Here is a 21,813-nt window from a genome sequence, read left to right on the forward strand (position 1 = left end):
CTCTAACCCTAAAAAATAAATGAAGGATTATGTTTGACATAAGGAACCAACACTATTAAAAAAATATAGCAAATAGCAATGAAAAAATGATGAAAAAATCAGTAATTTTTAGCATAAATAATGATAGAAAATTTTCATCTGTAATTACTAATTGACGGAATGTTTTTTATCGGTAATTTTTTATGAAAATTTGACACATTATTATTTTTCCATTGAATAGTTTACTTTTATATAAAAAAAAAAATTACGTCGACTAATCTTTTTTTTTTAAAGATAAGCATCAAATTTTCCATGAATAACCTAGTTGACAAGTCTCATATCTTAAAGGATGGACATCAAGTTTTTTTCATTAATGGCTTAAGCAACTAGTCACCTATTTTTAGAAATGAATTTTGATTTTTTTTTTTTTCATGAATGGACTAGTAAAAAAAAAAGTCATATTTTTAGGGATGCACATCAATTGTTTGAATGAATGGCCTAGTCGATGAGTTTTCTATCTTTAAGGGCCGGTGTCAAATTTATTGAAAATAAAGCTTGAAAAATAATTAGGATAACCAATGGAATGAAAATAAATTTTGAAAAAAGCACATAGAAAATATAACATTTTGTTCAAAAAGATGTTGTGAGAGTGATGTTTATATTCTCTTTAAGTATAACTAATTCTTTAACCTAATCTCAAGAACTAATGCATAATTTAGGATTATTAGTTTTCTTTAATTATTAAGTGGTGACTTTTGTTGTTACCCACTTTTGACACCATAAAAAAACAGGAAAAAAATATCCAAAATACAAGAGGATATATATATAGAAAAAGCATAAAAGATTGTCCAAGTTGGTGGTGAAAGACTAAAATGACAAGTGAAAAAGAGAGGAATAAGATTGGAAAAATTGACAACTTAATTGTGATAAGCAAAAGACCTATTTTGTGAAAATATTTTTATTTAGAAAAAAAAAATTGAATAAGTAAAGACTCAATGAGAATTTTGAAGCTTTAATTAATTTTATTGAAGGCTTAAGTGCAAGAAAGATTGATTTTTGAAGTCAATTTAAGTTTTAATTAGAAGAAATTAGAGTCTAAAAGTCAATTTAAAATTTTAAAGAGTTAATTTGCTCAAATAAGGGGTTTAATTGTCTAAATGTTGAAGTTTAATAGGCAATTAAATATTTGATTGAAGAAATCCAAAACCAAGAACTAAACTGAAAAAAGTGTGATTATAGGGGCTTAAATTGACCAAATCAAGAGTCAAATTAAAAAAAAAAAGTTTGATAGTTAATTAAGGGTTCAAGTGCACAAATTAGAGAACAAGGACCAAGATGAAAATGGTGCTAAACGTTGGGGTTGATGATTGAGTTTGGTGGGGTTGAAATTGCATGAAATTAAAAGTTTAAGAGGCAATTACAAGTGAAATTAAAAGCAATTGAAAGAATAAAATCTAAAATAAAATATGTCAGATCTCAAATTAAAAACCCTAATTTCTAGGTTTTGACCTAGATAACGTGTGCTCAATCCTTATTTAGCTTTTTCTTCGATAGTTTTAGCTAAATGAATAGGCACTTTTCAAGCAAATAAATATGATATTTTCGATCATCTTTATAGTTGTAACCACTATTATTCAACTGAGAAACACTTCATCTACCAATATTATATATTCTCATCACATGTTTACATTTTATTTTTTTTTAACGAACTCAACAACATCTTGTCTTTAATTAGCCATGACTATATTTCCAGATTCTATATTAATCAGCTTGGCACTTTTATATGAATGAATGTGGAGTTATTGACAAAAGGTATGCACCCCATCAAAGAAAAACAGGTGGTCTTCAACGATGATGATGTCGGAGTTGCTCCAATGAAGTCTTGAAAGTGGTCAACTCAGTCATCGAAAGTTATGATACACATTTCACAAAATCACTAATCTTTTTCTAATGTTCCCATTTCAAGCCTTATTAGTGGGTTCTTATCAAAGGTTGGTCACATTTATCTCAAGATCAAAAAGTTAGAAATAAATTATTTGGTCTCCAAGTTTTGAAAACCACCAAAATCTCCAAAAACCAAGTTTATTGTAAAATCACCATTGAAAAACCAACATAGTTATAGAGTTCATAGCTATAAAATGTACTTCAAAACCATCTTATTTTGTTCAACATTTTATTTTAAAATCAACCAATTAAACATTTTGTTTTAAAATTGTTTAATTGGTTGATATGATAGATAATGAAACATGATTGATATTTTGAAGGAGCAGTGCTCAATTTGCCATGTTTTTCATGGTTGATTTTTAGATCAATTTAAAAATAAAATGTCAGTTAATATTTATTCATCTATCTTAAATAAATGAATATGAGAGACATTTTTTATACCAAAAAAATACATCCATATGTCATGTGATTAAGAAAAACAATTTTTTTAACCATCTAGGTGGTAGCCCAGTGGTAAGAGCTTGGGACCAAGAGGTTTGCTCTCTCTGTGGTCTCAGGTTTGAGCTCTAGGTTGCTCATATGATGGCCACTGGAGACTTACATGGTCGTTAACTTCAGGGCCCGTGGGATTAGTCGAGGTGCGCGCAAGCTGGCCCGGACACCTACGTTAAACTAAAAAAAAAAAAAACAATTTTTTTGTTGTTAGTTTTAAAGCAAACTAGCAAAGAAAACTAAAATTGATAATTAACCAAGTAACGAGCGATGAAATCGACCATCAACCAAAATATTAAAATTCATATTGGAGATTAATAATCAAGTCCTATGCTGGGGAAAAAACAGAGAGCATTTAATAGGTTAACTAGTGTTTATTATTGATTGACATGAACACATACATTGCCAAAGGAATGTGTGAATAAAAAGAGAATAAAATATATTAAGATTGAGATTATATAGTTTTTATATACCCTAACAGCTGGTATAGAATTAGACTTTTATGCTTACATGAGATTTTATCTTTATAACATTATATAAGCCATCTGATAGTTGAAGACAATGACTAATCTCATATCCGTTAGCTTTCTACTCTCTATTTCTTTCCTTTTCTTTATCTTATTGAAATCTTTTTATTTTCTTTACCGTTTTTTCTTATAATTTTATTTATATGCTAAACATTTTTTTTTTCTAGTTATGTTTTTTACATTAATTTTTGTTTATTCTGAACATATTTAAGTTAGGTTTAGAACTTTACATTCTTTTTTAATTTGCGAAATTGTTACTTATATTAACTAGAAATTAAGTTACTAGTTATAACTTCTTTTTATATAAAAGAAGAAGTGAAGAACATGTAGCTTATTGAATCAATGATCGGATTGATTATGGAAGATGATCACTTAACAAATTATCTTATCCACACCAGCTTACCGTTAATTAATGGCAACATGTTATAAAAAGTGAACATCCATCCAGGAGATGTTAGGTGACGTACTAACACTACTTTGGGACGTAAACTGGATGGAGAGATCACATTTTTCTTGAATAGATATCAAGCGTAGAGACTAGAGAGGTCACGTTAATAAAATATAAAAATTCGATCCACCAAGTCTATACATGATTGTTATTTTCTCTTATAAAATAGATTATTCCCGCAAGTTCTTCATATTTCCGAAGATATTCTGGACAGCTCATCCATCTACTACCCCGTCACTTTGTGTGTATGTCGTGTCCGAGTCAAAGTGATTCAGTCAATCAAGCATCCTCTCTGTTTTGGTTACAGAACCAAAAGATCATAAGATTGATAGAAAAGTATTTTGTTTGATTACATTAGATTAATGGGAAAGAAGATTACTTGTTGCTTTGTATCGTTTCTATTAGGTTCAAGTTTATCATGGGTACTTAAGGTGGCATTTGCAGGGAGCATAGCTCCTCTTTTGGAGGGATACGAGGAAGGGAGTTATGGGTATAGCAGATCATTCAATAACGTTTTTTCTACTTCAAATTATGGGATTTTCCAGCTCAATAATGGATTGGCTAGAACTCCTCAGATGGGGTCTCTCTCTAACGCCTTTTTCCTTCATTTTGTTTTTTAGTATTTTGGCAGTTGGATTTTATTGGATATCTAGTTTTCTGGGGATGTACAGGTCTTGGGTTTTGCTTATAATCGGGAGGGACTTTTTCTCTGTAATTTACTTCACTGATGCGAGCGGGAAAACTGTCATTTTGTGAAATTTTATTTTGTGTTTGATTTTGCATGGTTGTGTGATGTGGGTGTTTTTGCAGATGGAATAGCTGGAATTTCTTTGCCTGCAATATCAATGAAACCGTCATCAAGGAAACAGGTGCTTTTGTTTTCCCGTTATTATCCTTTTGTTTTCCATTTTGTCGATACTGATGCTTGCTCATAGACATTACTTGCATTTATGGTTCTTTCTTTGTTAAGATTATTAATGAGAATTGACTTGAATCAGAAGTTGGGACTAAAATTGCAGTTGAGTGCTGATAATTGCTAGCAAATTCCAAGGAAGTTGGAACATAGTATTTCCGTGTGCTGCATAACTGGTGAAAAATAGAAAACTGTTCCTCTGGCTGGGTTGGTGTGTTAAAAATTAGAAATCTGTGTTAATACTGTTACCCTGCATTTTATAAAATAGATTAGACCAATCATGCATTAAAACTCCTTTTGCTTTCTTGAATTAGCGAAAGTTTGCTTGTGTAAACTGATGCCTACATTTACAAAAGATATTTGAACGTGTTATCCATTACAGCTCCATGGGGTTTCAAAATCAGTTTTTTAAGGATCCCAAAGATTGTGCACATCTCTTTCTTCTTTGGTCGAAAACTACACTAAAAATACTGACGTTCACTTCCATGCTTAACAGCTGATGCACTTATTTCAACCGGCTTGGCTGAGTTGGGTTATGTGTATGTCAACATAGGTATTCATCCAGCAGATTCACTTATTTTCCTGAACTTATTTTATTCTGTTATATACTTATCTCAATTCATTCAATGCAGATGATTGCTGGTCTTCCACAAAACGAGATTCAAAGGTCAGTTGTTTTTTTCCTTTCTTTCTGTTTGCGATCTTGATTGGTCTAATTTGTCTATGAGCTATCTTATGGTCACGGGAACAAATCTCTATCTTCTTAGAAGATAAAACACATGCTGTGCAGAATAGACCCACAACAAAAGGAAAGCTATAGTTCTATCTGTGTAGCTTAATAAAGTAGATATAAAGAAATATCTCTGCGGCGATTAATGTGAAATCTTATGCAACTGCTACAAGATCAACAATTCCATGAGATCCCTATGAGCTATCTTATGTTTCATGGGAAGAAATGTATGTTTTCTTAGAAGATACATTCACTACTGTTTGCTAGTTTTATTGACCTTTTGCTTTTACCTTCATTTTTCTGTGAGATTTTGAATTTCTGCTTTCAATGGTACCAGAAATTAATAATTAAAAGAAGACCCTGGTCCCAGTCTAATATCAGTACTTTCTTCTTTCTAGGAATGTGTTTACTGTCAATATGATCCTCCTTTGTGCACCAGAAAGGAATGAACTGATGAAGTTTTGATGTTGCTAATAATGCCAAGTTTCTTATTATGACTTCTTTTCTTTCATAGGGTCAACTGATCCCTGATCCAAAAACCTTTCCATCAGGAATTAAAGCTCTTGCTGATTATGTTCATGAGAAGGGCCTCAAGCTTGGCATTTATTCTGATGCTGGGTAGGATGAACTCTCTTCAGCACTTGCTTGGAGGCCTTGAAATTAGATCATAATAAATGGGCACTTATTCTATAACCAAAAGTGTGTTACTGCTATTTCAGTCTCCATTCACTCCTAGACTCACCAAACTCATTTTTATAGGGCTTTTACATGTGAAGTTCGACCGGGATCGCTTTTCCATGAAAAAGATGATGCAGAACTTTTTGCTTCTTGGGTGAGTTTCTGTGTCCCTTGTGATCAAATACTTCTTAATTTTCTTGGGGGTGTTTGTTTGTGCATTGGAGTTGAACTGCTTTTTGCTATTGTATGTAAATGAGGAGTCAAACCATCATTAAAAATAATTATTTCAAGAATAATAAATGGTGGAATCGGCTAACATCTTGACTCATGAGTCATTGTTTAAAATGTTTAATTGATCTTCTACTTGCTCTAAAATTCATCAAGAATCATAGGAACAAATGGGCTTTAAAACTAGTTGGACATTAATTTCATTGCCCCTATCCTGCTGAAGTATACATATTCTGTGTCTAGTCACTTACGACATGTGAGGTTTTATTAGTTATTACATGGTTTTTCTTTTCTTTTTTTTGATAGGGGAATGTTATTTTAAGTTAATGATTTATTTTATGTCCTCAGGGTATAGATTATTTGAAGTATGACAACTGTTTCAATTTGGGCATCAATCCAAAAGAAAGGTTTTATCTCCTTCTCGGGGTCATCTATCTGCTAAATAATCATCATCATTTACCTATAGGTTGATCTTATGTGATCTGATCTTTTCCAGATATCCACCGATGCGTGATGCCCTAAACTCAACTGGACGCACAATGTTTTATTCACTTTGTGAATGGTAAACCTTGTACTTTCTTTACTTGTGTGATGGTCCTAGTTCGCTGTCACATTGAGTGATTTTAGCCCTCTTGTTTTGGTTTTGACAGGGGAGTGGATGACCCTGCATTATGGGCTGGTAAAGTTGGAAATAGTTGGCGTACAACAGATGACATCAATGATTCATGGGCAAGGTTAAACTTCTGACTCCAATGCTTGGTATATTATTCGTACAGCACATATCATGCTAAGCGTACTTCATATATATATAACTAAACTTTTTGGTTATTTAAGCTTTCTTAGCACAGGTCCCTTTGTCATTCCTAACTGAAAAAAGGAATGGTCCTTTCTTATTGAAATCTTAGAATTACTCTGGAAAAATGCTTGATTTCCACTAAATGAAGGGAAAAAAAATAAACCTAACTTTACAGTCACATGCTCATCTACCAGCAGCCCTGTCATTACAACGTGGAATAAAGCAAAATCATATTGCTAAAGGATGAATTGTAAAGGCTTACCAGGATCATCAGTTCTTTGGCACTAAATCATGTCAAATATACCCTTTTAAAAGAGTGAGCCCTGGTTTAGAAACTTGGTTGAGAATTCTTCAATAGTAAACCATTTCAGATCAGAAGATCTTTTGGGTAAAATATGACATTTAGTTATATTGTTCACTCCCATAGCTATAATATAAACCATTTAAGACCAGAAGATTTTTGGAGCAGGGTCTACTGCAGATGTTCAATGCTGAAATAAATACTTGAGGTTCCTGTAGCAATCTACTATTGCAAATTAAAAAAAGTTAAAAAAACATGGTTAGACATTGATATCATTTTCAATTTTGTATTGTCTTCAGTTACATGAATTCACAAAATGCATACCTTTAAAGGTTTCTTTTTTCTGTGGACTAATGCAGAGTTTAAATGCCTGCGCGCATCATATCCTGCTGTTACTAAATTCCCATGTCATCCTAAGATCTTGAACATATTTTGTTAATGACTGTCTAAGACTGTTTTAGAATAGAAGTGCTGGAAATATATGAATTTCTTATCTATATATTGTTTGTCAGACTGATTGAGTTATGTTCCTTGTTGTTAAGCATGACTACCACAGCCGATCTGAATGATAAATGGGCATCCTATGCTGGACCTGGTGGATGGAATGGTAAAAATGAGATCTTTGTGAATATGATTACATGAAAGCTTTGGCATAGTGCTTCAGTAGATTTGACATATTTGCCATCTTATTTTTTTCTGGTCAGATCCTGATATGTTGGAGGTTGGCAATGGCGGTATGACTTACCATGAGTATCGTGCTCATTTTAGCATCTGGGCCTTAATGAAGGTCTCTCCTCCAAATTATGTTTCTTTATCCTAATCTGGCTTCAAATATATGTTCCCCTTTGCAAGCCAGAAAGATAATGTCCACAATTATTAAGTTGTTTGATTTTCATCAAGTGTTACATGAAATTTATCATGATAGCACTTCATATGGAAAATATCATCAACAGAGCTCGCCAACTGGAAAAGTCATCTAATTCATCCCATGTTGTTCATGTTAATGTTTTTTTGAGTCGGATGTGAGTTGTGTGGTTATTTATAATATGCTTAACTTTCCTTTTGACCCTTGTGTCGTATTCCTTTGACCCTTGTTTACATGTTAATGTTTTTGTCATAAATGCATTTATCAGCTGTGCTGCTCTGGGAACTTCCTTCACATTCCATGTCAAGGAATTTTGCTTCATTTTGAGTTTGCATGAACATAGTGTCATATTTGTATGCTGGGTCTGACTTTGTGTCCTTTATAAACTTATTGTGAGCTTGGTTGTGCAGGCCCCCCTTTTGATTGGTTGTGATGTAAGAAATATGACTGCAGAAACTATTGAAATTCTAACCAACAAGGAGATCATTGCTGTAAATCAAGGTGAAGTCCATCCTCTCTCTGTTAGTTTGTTGGGGGCTAGGGGGTGTGTTCCAGTTTGTTGTTGGTGGTAATGGTATTATTTTCCTATCATTTCTCTTCAAATTATTCTGTCTGGAAAATTAAGCAAGGATTTCTTTTACAGATCCGCTAGGGATTCAGGGAAGGAAGGTTTATTCTACCGGAACTGATGGTTGCCTACAGGTCCTGCTCTCTCGCACCAATTTATAGTCTATTCAACCAATATTTTACATGAATTATGGACAAGTAATTGAACGTTTCTGGGTCAAATTTACATTTCATTCTGTATATTTTTTCCAATTGAAGAGGAATTGTATCCACTCTTGCTTGGGGCATCAATGGAAAAGAATCTTCACCCACTCATGCTATCTATAAAAGTACTAAAGATTGTTTGCTGCAAAAATAAGCAGAAACAACATCATAGTTTGTAACGTTTTTGGTTGACAAAAATTTATATGGTAAAATTTAATGTCATACTGAGTGAGTTTGTTGACAATATTTCTACTTAACAAGCCTGTTTTTAACCATAATTGTGATTGTGTTTTACAGGTCTGGGCAGGTCCTTTGTCCGGCCATCGCATAGTTGTTGCTCTCTGGAATCGATGTTCAAAAGCTGCAACTATCACTGCTGGATGGGATGCACTTGGGCTCGAATCCAGCACTAGTGTCAGTGTAAGAGACCTGTGGCAGGTGAGGAAATTGAATCTGGAACAGGTTTTCGATATTAGAAGACCTAAACAATAGCTTTAGTGATGTTTTAGAAACTAAAAAGTTTTCAATATTGCCTAATCAGGTAGCAACTGCCACTTTGCTGCATGATCACCCTCAATCATGTTTAGGAATCTGAGTTTATTTGCTTGACTTTAACCCATGCCAAGACTTTTGCAATTCTTCAAGGTTTTTAAGTTTTAACATTTCACATGGGACATTAATCTTTATTGGGTTTATTAGCTACTGTTTATTGAGTATTGACTTTTGGTGTTGTTCTGTTTTATAGTTAAACACCAACTGTCGCCTGTCGCTCTGGCTTCGTGTCCATTTTGTTCGTACATTTCCTGTAGTTTAACTTGGTGCGCTTTAGGCAATATGCATCAGTGTGACTGTGAATTCTAACATTTCCATATGAACATGTCCCGCTATAAGAATTGCTATAAAATAAATAATTAATTAATTAAAAAAAACCAGTTTCAGGCATTCGACAGTCCATTTTTCTCAGTTATTTGTTTCTGGGGTCTCAGATTGTTCTTATTGAGTTCTTAAGACTTGCCTGAGCTAGTATTCCTTCAAACTTCTAATTTTATGCTCACTTGGCATCCCTTTTCGCTTGCAGCGCAAAGATATCATGGGAGATGCAGTGGCGTCATTTGGCGCCCGAGTCGATGCTCATGATTGCCTAATATTTATCTTTACTCCTCAGTCAGTGTACCGCTCTGAGATTTAGTTTCTATATGGACAACAGTGGTTGAAGATCGTGGGGTGATTTTGCTCTCCCGTGCATGGCAAGGAATGTAAGTTGATCACATAGAAGAAAGTCCTTTTATACCCATATGTAAAGCATTTGTGGATTGTGAGTAATCAAGTGCGAGACCCTGTACAAGCTCGGGCTGCAACTTTGTAAAGATATTGTGTTGACAAAAATAAATAACTGCTGTCCTGCCCTACAGTATTGTTTCGATAACAATTCTGCTGGGAATATTTTTCATTTCACTGGTTCAAATAGGTTCATATTTGATTGAGAGCTCTGAAAGTTGAGCTTATTTGACCAATGGTTTGTTGTGTTCTGCTGTTTTGATCTTTTGATCTAAAATGACAAATTATTAAGGGAATCAGAGGTTGCAAGGTTTTTTTTTTAAAAAAATAATAATATAGGGATTTATTGTTATTCAATAGTAAAGAAATGGTAAGAATACATGTCTTTGCAAATAGAACATCATCATTAATGTTAATTCAAAAGAAAAAAAGAGAAATGATCACATTAATATTAGTTGAGCATAAATAAAAATATTACAGAACTTATTAGGATTTTAGTGACTAAATTCTTTTGTGCTGCTAAAAGGCAATTTTTGAGATTTATTTGTATTTAATTTGCGATAATCAAAATAAATGTTTTTAAGAATTCTAACTATTAGATAGAAAATAAACTGATACGTTTTAGTTGTTGGAACATGGTCGCACAAAATCTCTCTTTTCTTACCTTTTTTGTTTTGTAGGTTTAGGGACTGAAACATGAAGAAAATGAGTTTTCATAACTAAATCATAAAGTATGCAAACTATAGGGATCAAAGTGTAAAGAATTGATAAAAAACAGGCAGAAAAATATGAAGAAAATATTGTTAGATTATCCCTTTTTGTTATATATAAAAATTACATTTGCAAATGCAAATGATACACTGGGGCAAGTCATCGATTTTGGTTTTTTTGTCAATCCATAAATTCATAACGATATAAGCTTTAAAAACTCCTCGCCGAATGCTCACTAAACAGTAGAAAAAGCTTTAGCGAGGATGAGAGAGGATAGAAAAGTAACCATTTTTTCCTGACAAAAGTTCCTATAGAGTACCTTAGGTTTTTCAAAAGAGGTGGAAAGGATTAGAAACCCATCCAAGGACCCTCCTCAACAAAAATGCTTCCATTATTGGGGTTTGACAGAAGGAAAACAAAAACAAAAACAATATTGTATTTCAAGCCTTCCCAGGGCAGCGTTATTTCTGTGTAAGCAAGGATTCATGTCAGGTTAGGTATCAGCATTTCTGTTGAGCTGTGGTTCCACTCTTTTACATAAATCTCCGCATATGAGTGCCCTGGTGGTCAGAGAGGGGGGAAGTCTGTATCATTCTTCACTTGAAAATGTTGTCTGTGAACCCTGTAGTGCAATCAAGCAGTAAAAATGAAATGCAGAGAGAATTTATATCATCATCGAAACCTTAATGTGATAGAGAATACCATACATTTTCTCAGGACTCTCCACGAACCCTTGTTCCTTCTGCATTTTTTTTCTCTGGACAGCTGGCATTCTATCCATAGATGTTAAAACTCCTGAATCTGCTTGCTTCTTCGCCACTGATGAAGGCATTCCTGGCAGTAATGGTAAGGATCCAAACTGAATATTCCCTAAGGTGGCAGAACAATTCTCGGCCTGGCGAGCCTTTGTGGTGGTTTGATACGAATGATGGATTTCTGATGACATGGAATTCGCACTGCAAGGAAGAAGTGGGAATTGATCTAGTGAAAGATCAAGGCAGCTGCTATTCTCACTCTTCTCCGTCTCTGGTGAGATTTGATCTGGTGCAATATTAAGGCAGTTGCTATTCCTACTCTTCACTGTCGTTGGGGAATCTTCAGCATAGTCACTCTTTCTAGGTGATTTCAACAATGGTCTATGACTAGAATCTGGATTGCTCATTGACATCCATAATAGCAAATCTTTGTAACGATTATGGCACTGCAAAATTCAAGCATCTTCATTCAGTGACTGATCATTCATTTTGTTTTTATTGCAGCAAAACTAAGTCATTTGGTCATATTAGCAAGAAAAAAAGCAGAGTACAGATATACCATGTCAGGGATGTAGGTGCCTGTTCCTCTTGACTTCCTCATTGTATCAATACCAGAAATAGCCACATGGACTTGTGAAGCATAAGGGTGACCTTTTTGCCTTGGGAAGAACACCTCTGTGCCTCTTTGAGAAAAAATATTCTGCTTGCTTTGCAGCAACTGAGGCAGCACATCCCTAGCACTTTTCTGCTTGATTTGTGAAGGTGATGATGGAGAACTGGGCTGAGGAGGTACAGGCAATGCATAACTGTGATACCACTGGCCATGTAGGAGACCACTGTAATACTTGTCATAGTCTCCATTGAGATCAGACGCCTCCGATCTTCCAGTACCAAATGCAGGGACAGGAACATCAGCATCAGGCCTTTGACCCCTACCATTTCTGTCCAAAGTGTTCATAAAGAACTTTTCAAGTCTACCACCCATTGCTTCTCCTGGTAACGCAATTATTTCTCCAAGCCTTTGAGCTCCATAAGAAAGGGCACCTCTTATTCGATGAAAATTTCCTAGTAAGAAATAGATGGGTCATCATCAGCTAAGTATTTACAGTAAGTACTTAACAGACAAAGTGTCTACACTCTCCAAACATGTAAACAAACCTAGAAATTAATTCCACCTTTTAGGTGCATATAAATATAGCAAACAATATAATCCAAAGAATATACATGAACATACTATTACTATGTAAATATATTATTTAAGATGGAAAAATGTAATAGAACATCAAACTTTCTTACTTCCACTAGCAGGGACATTAATATTCCAACATTTATTGTGAAACGAAATTATTTTTATTCCATGACTGCATGGTGTGAACTAGTTGCTATTTTCAGAATTTAATGTGTAAAATGCTATCCCATTCATGGTACCAATTACTCCATGTCACCATGGAAAGTACCCACAGAATAGAGAAAAAATTCCCAAAAATCAGAGTCTCCAAATTTTACAGATACCATATTCAATCCCTTAAGCTCTAGATTTATAGAACAATATCCAAAAACAGCTGCTTCTATACTGCTAAACATACCTTTGTTAACACTACGTCCTAAGTTGTTGCTGCTCTTAAGAGGATCCACTATGTTGAGATGCTTAATGGGAAATTCACGGGGACCATTCTCAAGTTCTTTCATCGGAAATGCGAACTTGTCTCTAAAGTTCCTCAGAAACTCCTGACTGATAAGTGACTCGTTCCCATTGTTATGTGTTGAATCTGTTAAAGAAAAAGGGGGAAACTCAAGTAATCAAGTGAACAAATAGGATGCTATCAAACACAATTAGATGCTCACCAGTTTGTGGGAAGGATGATATGGGAATGGGGCCGTTTATACTGACACAATAATTGTCCCAATCAAAGGCGCTATAATAATCCAAAAATTTGTAGAGGACCTGCAAACATAACATAAAGTTAGCTAACTTGTGAATTTGCTGATGCAAAAAGGAAATGCTGAGATGAAAAGTACTCACCGCTAAAGGATCAGGTAGAGATGAATGGAAAACATTAATGATATTCAAAACCAAGATTTGTAATGCATATGTCGAGATCAAGCCATGGTGTGCACCAAGAATTCGGCTCTCATAGAAACACCATGCTTTGATCAAGATAATGCTGCGTTTGAAAATATGATCTTGCCCAATAAGTTGATCAACCTGAGAAACAATTAGCATCAGAGAAGTCAAGCATGTACTGGATTCTGTTACAATTGAAGACTAATTTCATATGTGCAGAGAGAGAGAGAGAGAGACAGAGAACTCACTTAATGGATGAAGCAAGGATTTGGAAGAACCCACACACAGAAAAAGGGGGGGGAGAATTACTTAATTTTAAAAGCTCAACCATCAGATTGTTAATAAAAGCCGAGAAACAAAAATTAGGAAGAATGAAATGGTAATTTTTACAGAAATGTTGAAGAGTTCTTATGCAAATACAGAAAAAAAATAAAGTAGAGAAACAAAAAGGAATGTTGATAATGAAAAAGGAAAGATCCCAATCTACCAACCAGATGATAATAATAAGAACTGAAAAGTGCAAAGAACAACAAAAGGAAACAAGAATCAAAAGACAACTATTGTGAGGAGGAGAATCCAACACAAAAGAAAAAGGTTTAAGTCTTGATCTTACTTATAGTAAGACCACTTTGGTAAGCAAAATAAGATTATATTACGTAGGCATGATTGCTTACAAGACAAAACAATGGATAGAAGGGATAGGTCAACGGTACAGGACCTTAGCTATTTGATTTGAGATAGAATCAGAATAAAGAGTACTATTCTAAGATGCTGGATAGAAGATAAAAAATAAAAAATAAAATTAAATAAAATAAAATAAAGGAATCCTTTACGAGCAGAGATAGGAGTTTCAACACCATCAAAATAAAGCAGAATTATGATATAACTGTGGTATGCTCAGTAGAATGGACTCACGTTTATGTTACATGTGAAAGGCTCAATACAATGACAGATTGTTTATATGTGGGCCACATGGCTAGTATATTTATAGAAGAAAGCAAGTTTCTGAGCGATTCTGTGAGTGAGGGACAATGTAGGATCATACCTGCTCTAAAAAACATAGAGCAGAGGGCCCTGCCATTTGATTGAAAGAGATGTCAACGGAGATATTCTTCACAGAACATTTTACAAGCTTAACCTGCAATCCAAATTCACAACATTGAAGCAACATACACAAGAAAAGAGCTCCATTTTGATTCAGGAAATCATTAAACATTAATTCATTTATGATTAAGGGAGGACAATAGAGAAGGTCGTTATCGGAACAAAAGGATAATGATTTACTTTTTTATTCACAGAAAAAAATAGGAAAAAAATTATAAACAGTTTCTACTTGTATAAATCGAATGGAGCATGGTAATTGTAGATAATTGAATTCACAAAGGAAGCATTGCAAGGTTGGTTTTAGAGACTTAACCAATTGAAAAAAAGCTACAATTCCATGCACAAAATTCCAAAACAAGAAAACATATTATGCTTGGTTGATATGATATTGGAGAAAATTAAATATGTTTCTTGTTTGTAAGTTTTCCAAGAGTTTTTGGACATTATTACACAGATTTTTTCAATAATGATGAATAAGATTGCAACGCAGTATTTGGTGTGGAGAAGCATACTATAAGTTCCATATTCTTGGAGTACCTAGAAGTAATTGGAAACTAAGTATTGTGAAGAGAGGATTTATTGACCACCTAAATTCATACCGTCATAATCAACATTATCAGCTTGCAAGTACACAATCAAGCTCTTGTTATACACGATAGTTAGATAAGGCAGGATAAGTAATAATCTTTTTCAGCTTTCGGACACAAGCACATTACAGCAACAGCAACAACAACATAATCATAATCATAAATACATAAACAAATAGCTCACTGTGGAGTAACTGAAAGAATAGGCAATGAAAGACAGCTAATGTGCTGAGGGATATGTTTATGGGTCTAAGAATCATCTCAATATTTGATTAGAGCACAAAGTCATCACTTTTAAAGTATCGGAGTTGAAAAGGTTAACCTGAGCGTGAATATATTGGACATCATTTACTTGGAATTCAGGGTCGAGTTCTTCACGTTGGAGGAGAGTGCAGACACCCCTGGCTAATTCTTCCTCCATGTTTTGGTGACTGAGGACCATCAGATCAATATCTCCATCTGGAAGATAGGTTTTCAGAGGGACCGAACCAAATGCAAAGACCTGTAAAAATGGCAAGCCAATGCAAGATAAGCTGATGTTAATTTAACTTCAGGGAAAGATTGCTGCCAAGAGTCCAAATCAAGAAAAAGCAGTCATAAACATGAATTTTGTATATCTGCACAAGTTGATGCATTAAAATTCCAGATCCACATGAAGAATCAAGCAAGTGTACATGAAAGCATCAACTTTCAGATCCAAAGAATAAGCATCCAACTAGGTGGCATTGCCGAGAAGATTAAGCAATTCTACATGTAACACTACTGCAAGCTAGTTAAACTGAATATTAAAAGGCGGACTCATATAAGTAACTCTGAGATTTTCAGGCTAAACATTCATTACAACATCCTGACAGGCTACAGCAGCATGCTATATGATGATATGTGTAGACATTGCTAGTTTTTCCATGAAGAAGAGTAGTCCCTGATGAGGATGCCCATGTCATAAATTAGTTTATTTCCCATTCCGAAAGGAAAACATCAAAAGAAACTTCTGACAGGCACATGACTGTGCATAGTAACCAGAAAAGGAACCACAAATTTATACTTCTATGCTTTTACAATAAATGTTGGGATAAAAGGAAAAAAAAAAAAAAAAGCAGACTGCTTTGTTCAATGTTTCTTCCAAAAAGAGAAACATCTAGAAAAGGTAGTGGACGATTCTCACCTCAACTGTAAAATAATATTTAATTAAACCCTGAATATAATCGATAACTTCCATCCTTTTATGCTCAGAAGCAAAAGTAGGTTGAATGGTATATAGTATCTCTTGGGTCCTTTTTTCAGCCATTAGCCAGAGTTCTGGATCAATTTGTAACGGGTGTGGACCAAGTGATGAGGAGGAAGAGGTGGAAAGGGAGGAAGGTGATAAACTCCTTTGAAGATTTCCCATATCCAGATTGTGAAATAGACGCTTCAGTTCCAGGAAAAGCAGCCTAAGAACACTCACCAAAGCAATGCCCTATTGAAAATTTCAAATCTGACTACAGATAAATCAGTACTGCAAAACACTGAAAGCAAAAAAAAATTGAAAATTTTCAAATACAAGGAGGAGAAAAGTTTCGAGCAGAAAATAAATGGAGTAATAGAAGCCAGTATCAATAACAGATTAGGGAACCCCTGGTGAGTAGTGATAGAGAAAACCAGAAAAGCATTAAAAATAAACCAACTAAACAAGAAATTGGCACCAAGCAGAGAAGAAAATCAACAATTTCAACACTTCAGGACAAGTTGAAGCTACTTTCATATCAGCTTCGGACTGTGGCACTGCATACCATTTTCTGAAAACTTTTCTCAAGCCTTCTTATATGAACAAAGAAGAGAAGTTCCTCACTAAAGAAAAAATCAAGAGCAACCATAAAAAATGCTTTATCTAAAATATGAAGCATGTTCTGGTAAAATGAGAAAAGGTGCCAGGATTTGAGAAAGGAACTCTAACATAAATGAGATAGCACTATCAAGGAAAATAATTTCTCTCTCCAAATATGGATTGAAGTGATGAGCACAGAAGTGATAATAACAGAAAAAAAAATGTTCCTGCTCCCACCTCTCTCTGTTCCTTTTCAACTTGAAGGGTAACTCGGCAAGTGGATTCGTAAATGAGCATAAGTAAATTTAAAATGTCAAAGAGATTAAATAAGTAAAAGATCAAATAAATCCTCTTGTTGATGGGATTTCCTGCTATCCAAATGTAAAATACATGAGTCAGGCTTCACAGCCAAAAAAAGAGTCTTGCCCGTCATAAATTTCCCGAGATTCTCTTGACAAAGTGGCTTTTTCTTCATTAATAGGCCAACATAGAAAGTAAGAATGTTATGTTACTAAAGTTGTAGTTTCCATGTTTGCACATAGCGCATTTAGTGTTGACCAAAAATCAATTTTTATACACTTCTAATTATATCTCACCTAATACCTATTTTTCTAGTTCAAACTATCCAGTGCTAAATGTTTTCACATCTTCCAAGATATCACCTATTAATTACATTCATTGCATAGAGATGCAATACTAATCAACTGAATTAATTTTCTAGCCTTTTTTGGTAAAATTACCAGATACCTAGAATAAAGAAAATTATACAAGTCTATGAGATGTTTGAGAATGTTATTGTTTTGGGTTCACGGAATTTAAATAATTTCCGTGACCAAAACAAGAGGCTATTAGAAATCAGAGTTGCATCTGTAGAGCTCAAGGCCCCAAATGTCTCAGGATGACCTACAAGTACGTAGCTAGGACCTTATTCATGAAGTCAATACAGACAAATTTTGGATGTTTTGAGTACAATAACCATATAACCAGAATATATCCACAAAAGTATCACAGGAAACAAACATAAAAGAGCATTTCCTTTCAAAGCGATTATGTCCATTTCCAATTACAGCACCTAGTTTGAGTGAGAGACCATCCTGAGTATAGATGATAAATTGGTGAACCACAATAATTTGGCCATTATTCAGACCTAGCAGTATAAGGATGCCCAACTTTGAGATCCAGACACATTGATAGTCGAGAACATTCCATAGTATTAAACAGACCTAAATTAGATTTTGCGCCTGTATGTGGCCTTTTAAGTTACAAGGCAAATCCTCTCTCTCTCTCTCTGTGCAATGAAGAGCGCTTTGTAATTGAACCAAGAAGCCTGACACAAATCCCCATCCTCAATGACATGTGTTAGACACAAGTGGTTGAGTCATGCAACAGATGTTACTTTATCTAAAAACTAGGTTGACCTTGTGAATCCAAGAACTAGAGTGCCCTGGCGCAACCAGTCACAAGCTATGGAGGACTTGTTGCGGTGCTCCGAAAGGACAAAGATACCCAAAAAAACAGAGAGAGAGCGGTGTTACTTTAACTAAATGAAGACATGATAAAAACTGCATGGTGAAGATTTTAATGGGAAGATAACCTCCTCATTGACTAGCAAGCAACCCAAGTTCTACAATTCAAATTTTTGTCAATCCAAAGGTCTGCACAAATGGTTGGCATAGTTTCGAGCTCTAGTAGCAGAATTTGCTAAGCTCAACTACGTGTCATTCCTATATCAAAAATTGATATAATAGCTCACAGCGTTCATAACCAAATTGAGCAAATATCCCACTGTACCTTTTCAGAAGTAAGCAAGCAAACATGATGCTGCAACCATAGCTATGTTGAGGCATCTTCTGCAGTTCTACTGAACAACCATTATGTTTTTTATTCCTTAGGTTATGAAAATCACAAATTATCATGCTGGAATGATTCTTGCACACAATAATCATGGGAACTGTTTGATGATATATCCCAGCTTTAAGAACCAACCCACCAGGCCAAATTCTTCCATGCCAGGGTAAAGTCCAGCAGTCACAGTAACAATGTGGGTATTGACCATGTGGGACTTACTGATTCGGGAAAAGACAAGCAAATTGGTGAGGAAAGGAGAGGAGAGAAGAATGGTAAAACGGAAGGAGGAGGCGAAATAACTGCTCTTATACTATCACCATATTTTAATGAACCCTAAAACCGTATTAGGAATAAATTTCTAAAATAGGAAAACTAGAGAAAATTGCTCCAAATAGTAAACATAAATAGGAAATAGGAAAAGCAACAAAAATCCTAAATTCTCTAATAAACCCAATTCGTTGGATAGACAAATAACAAAACCCAGCAGTTTTTATTCCCTCTCTATCTGTTAGAACATACTAAAACTGAAAGCAGCAGCAGAAAGACTCTTCAAACTTGGGAAGAAGTTCACCTTGATAAGAAGAACCAAAATGGTTTCTTTCTTCTCTTTCGCTTTGCCTTATTGCTTCGATTAACTTCCAAATCTTTCTTGTCCTCACTGCTGCTGCTGCTGCAGCACTCATGCATGCAGTACAAAAGGCAAATCATCTCCGTTCAAAGTCTCAAACACAGAAAGAGCTTTTACACAACCACAGGGCAAGCCCCAGCCCCTGACCTTTCAGTTCCCTGACTGAAAGCAAGACTTAGACAGCCCCTAAACCACTAACTATATTATAGCACTACTCCACTACCCAGGGCCAGAGGTTCCAAAAGGAGAGGGGTGATGATGACGTGGCAACATCTTGGTGGGGCTAGCTTCATTAGTTCAAAAGAGATCTGGACCGTTCATCTGTACAGTTAATTAACTGATCCATCTCACAATGTGGAAACTCCACTAACCCAAACCCGTTCCCCACTTCTCCATAGACCCCAAAACTGTCCCTAAAACCAAAATTCAACACTATAAACCACGGATTAATGGAATTTACTGCCAATCGGAGCTCCAAGGCGGAGGGGGCCTCAATCTTAGAGACCGGAGAGACCTTCTTTCGCCATGAAAGTGCTAAAGGTAGAGACTCCCGTCTTGGCAGCATCCCTGTACAAGCAATCCTACGGAAAATTATCGTCGATAATTTGTAAATGTTTAGTACAATTCAATGTGATCAAGATTTTAACGTAAACATAAAATTACCCATTAACTTTAAAACACATGAAAGAGAACAAGCATACGAAAAGAATAAAAATTTACAGGTTTAACAAAGCATGCTATAACCGAATTACATATAATATTTTAAGAATAAAATAAGCACTAAAGTTTTGAATAAAATGTGTGCAGAAAAAGCTTCCTCCGATGCTCCCCTCCAACCTTCAATTATACAAGATTATTTATTTTAATTTCAAAACTTTTTTACAAAAGCCAAAATTCTCAAAAAATAAAATTGTTCAAACATATTAGTGTATGTGTTGATTAAAAATAATTTTTTAAAATCAAAAAATATTTTATAATCAATTTGAATCCGGGTATATGGATGTGGTTTAAGCTCAATGATCACATAACTTAGAATAAATAATTCTTTTTAGTCTAATTTTAACTTTTCACCAATATATAAGTAAGTCATTTGATACAATCTTTTAATGTAGAAATACAATGTTTTTTGGATTTTAAATTTTACCAATCAAGAATTATTTAAGATAAATTTTATCTTTCACTAACAATTAGTTTTATGTGTGTTAATATTTCATATTAAATATTTATAATGGAGAATATTTTTGAACAAAGTCTTAACCTTTTTAATTTTTTTATAGATAAAAATATTCTACAAACTAGTTAAGGATTTTAATGATCAAATCATTACGTAGCTCCAAACTTTTAAACCTTATTCTTTCCATACTAAAATTTAATTTGGAAGGATTATTATTGTAATATTATACACATGCGACAACATGCTTGAAAAGGTATGGTTTAAAAACAAAAATGATGCTTTAACATCCTTTAGGCCCCTACTTCTTAGAAAAACCTTTATACGGTGTTGAAAGTAACTGAATTGTTTTCAGCAATTGCTAAAATAGGATATTATGAGATTATGGTTTATTTGTCTAAAGAAATAGGATTTCTAGGAATCAAATATGATATACATGGTTTTAAGTTTTGGTTCAGTCTGGTTTTTACCTAAAAAATAACCAAACCAATTTATTTATTTATTTTAAATCAAAAACAAAACTAAAACCGAATCGAAACTGGTTCAAACCGATCAATTTTGATTCGGTTTAGTTAATTAAAAGGAAACCCTGGAAAAAACTGATTTTATCTTGGCCAAGCATATTGAGCAGGTTTTTCTGAAATTAAAAATAAAAAAGCCAGAAAGAACAAGTGTCAGATGAAGATTTGGAAAGAATGATTCTCACAACATCTATGACAGTAGTCGTAGCATGAGCATACTATGACAAACTAGCAACCTTGTAAATAAATATGGGAAATGAATATATAATAGATCTATAGAAATTAGAAAAAAAGTTAGTAATTGCTTTGGGCAATCTGATAAATCTCTCTCTTGTTAAGATGAATCTCTAAGAACTCATGCATCTAATAGTGAGTGACTACATATGTCAATTTGATTTTAAAAAAGTGACAAAAAGATTGAGAAATGAGAGATGAAAATTAAACAAAGGAGGGCTCCAGAGTTGTTGTTGGTTGTTTAATCCATGGGCTCAATCAATTGTACTTAAAGGACAAAAAGATTGAGAGATGAGGATTGAATGAGAGGGTCAGCTCCAAATTGAGAGATGAAGATTGAGAAACGCAGTATTTTTAGAATGAGGGTGACAGCTAGGGTTTAAAAAGTAGATAGGGGAAAGGTAAGTATTTATAGCATCATCGATTTTTTTA

At 34.3% G+C, this 21,813-nt stretch overlaps 2 protein-coding genes across 7 annotated transcripts; one reads left to right on the forward strand and one right to left on the reverse strand.

Annotated features, from left to right (window-relative positions):
• Positions 1 to 3,414: 3,414 nt before the first annotated feature.
• LOC118028868 (alpha-galactosidase 3) lies at positions 3,415 to 10,246 on the forward strand. Its single transcript, XM_035032597.2, has 15 exons — positions 3,415 to 3,970; positions 4,201 to 4,259; positions 4,800 to 4,856; positions 4,936 to 4,970; positions 5,548 to 5,651; positions 5,793 to 5,865; positions 6,288 to 6,346; positions 6,436 to 6,501; positions 6,590 to 6,673; positions 7,579 to 7,643; positions 7,741 to 7,823; positions 8,312 to 8,402; positions 8,545 to 8,603; positions 8,970 to 9,110; positions 9,751 to 10,246. The coding sequence occupies exons 1-15, from the start codon at positions 3,753 to 3,755 to the stop codon at positions 9,859 to 9,861; spliced, it is 1,305 nt and encodes a 434-aa protein (XP_034888488.1). The 5' UTR covers positions 3,415 to 3,752; the 3' UTR covers positions 9,862 to 10,246.
• A 689-nt stretch (positions 10,247 to 10,935) lies between these two features.
• LOC118028879 (uncharacterized) lies at positions 10,936 to 20,293 on the reverse strand. Of its 6 annotated transcripts, XM_035032618.2 has the most exons (11): positions 20,119 to 20,293; positions 19,399 to 20,022; positions 16,338 to 16,605; positions 15,495 to 15,674; positions 14,527 to 14,619; positions 13,440 to 13,622; positions 13,262 to 13,361; positions 13,003 to 13,185; positions 11,976 to 12,481; positions 11,369 to 11,862; positions 10,936 to 11,283 (listed from the first exon to the last, which is right to left on the reverse strand). In XM_035032618.2, the coding sequence occupies exons 2-11, from the start codon at positions 19,533 to 19,535 to the stop codon at positions 11,229 to 11,231; spliced, it is 2,199 nt and encodes a 732-aa protein (XP_034888509.1). In that variant the 5' UTR covers positions 19,536 to 20,022; positions 20,119 to 20,293; the 3' UTR covers positions 10,936 to 11,228. The 6 variants fall into 6 exon arrangements, with proteins under 6 accessions (XP_034888509.1, XP_034888508.1, XP_034888510.1 ...); XM_035032617.2 differs by having other exon boundaries at positions 19,399 to 20,293; XM_035032619.2 differs by lacking the exon at positions 20,119 to 20,293 and having other exon boundaries at positions 16,338 to 16,649; positions 19,399 to 19,537.
• Positions 20,294 to 21,813: the final 1,520 nt, after the last annotated feature.

Source organism: Populus alba, chromosome 19 (assembly GCF_005239225.2).
Source record: "Populus alba chromosome 19, ASM523922v2, whole genome shotgun sequence".
Lineage (NCBI taxonomy): Eukaryota > Viridiplantae > Streptophyta > Magnoliopsida > Malpighiales > Salicaceae > Populus > Populus alba.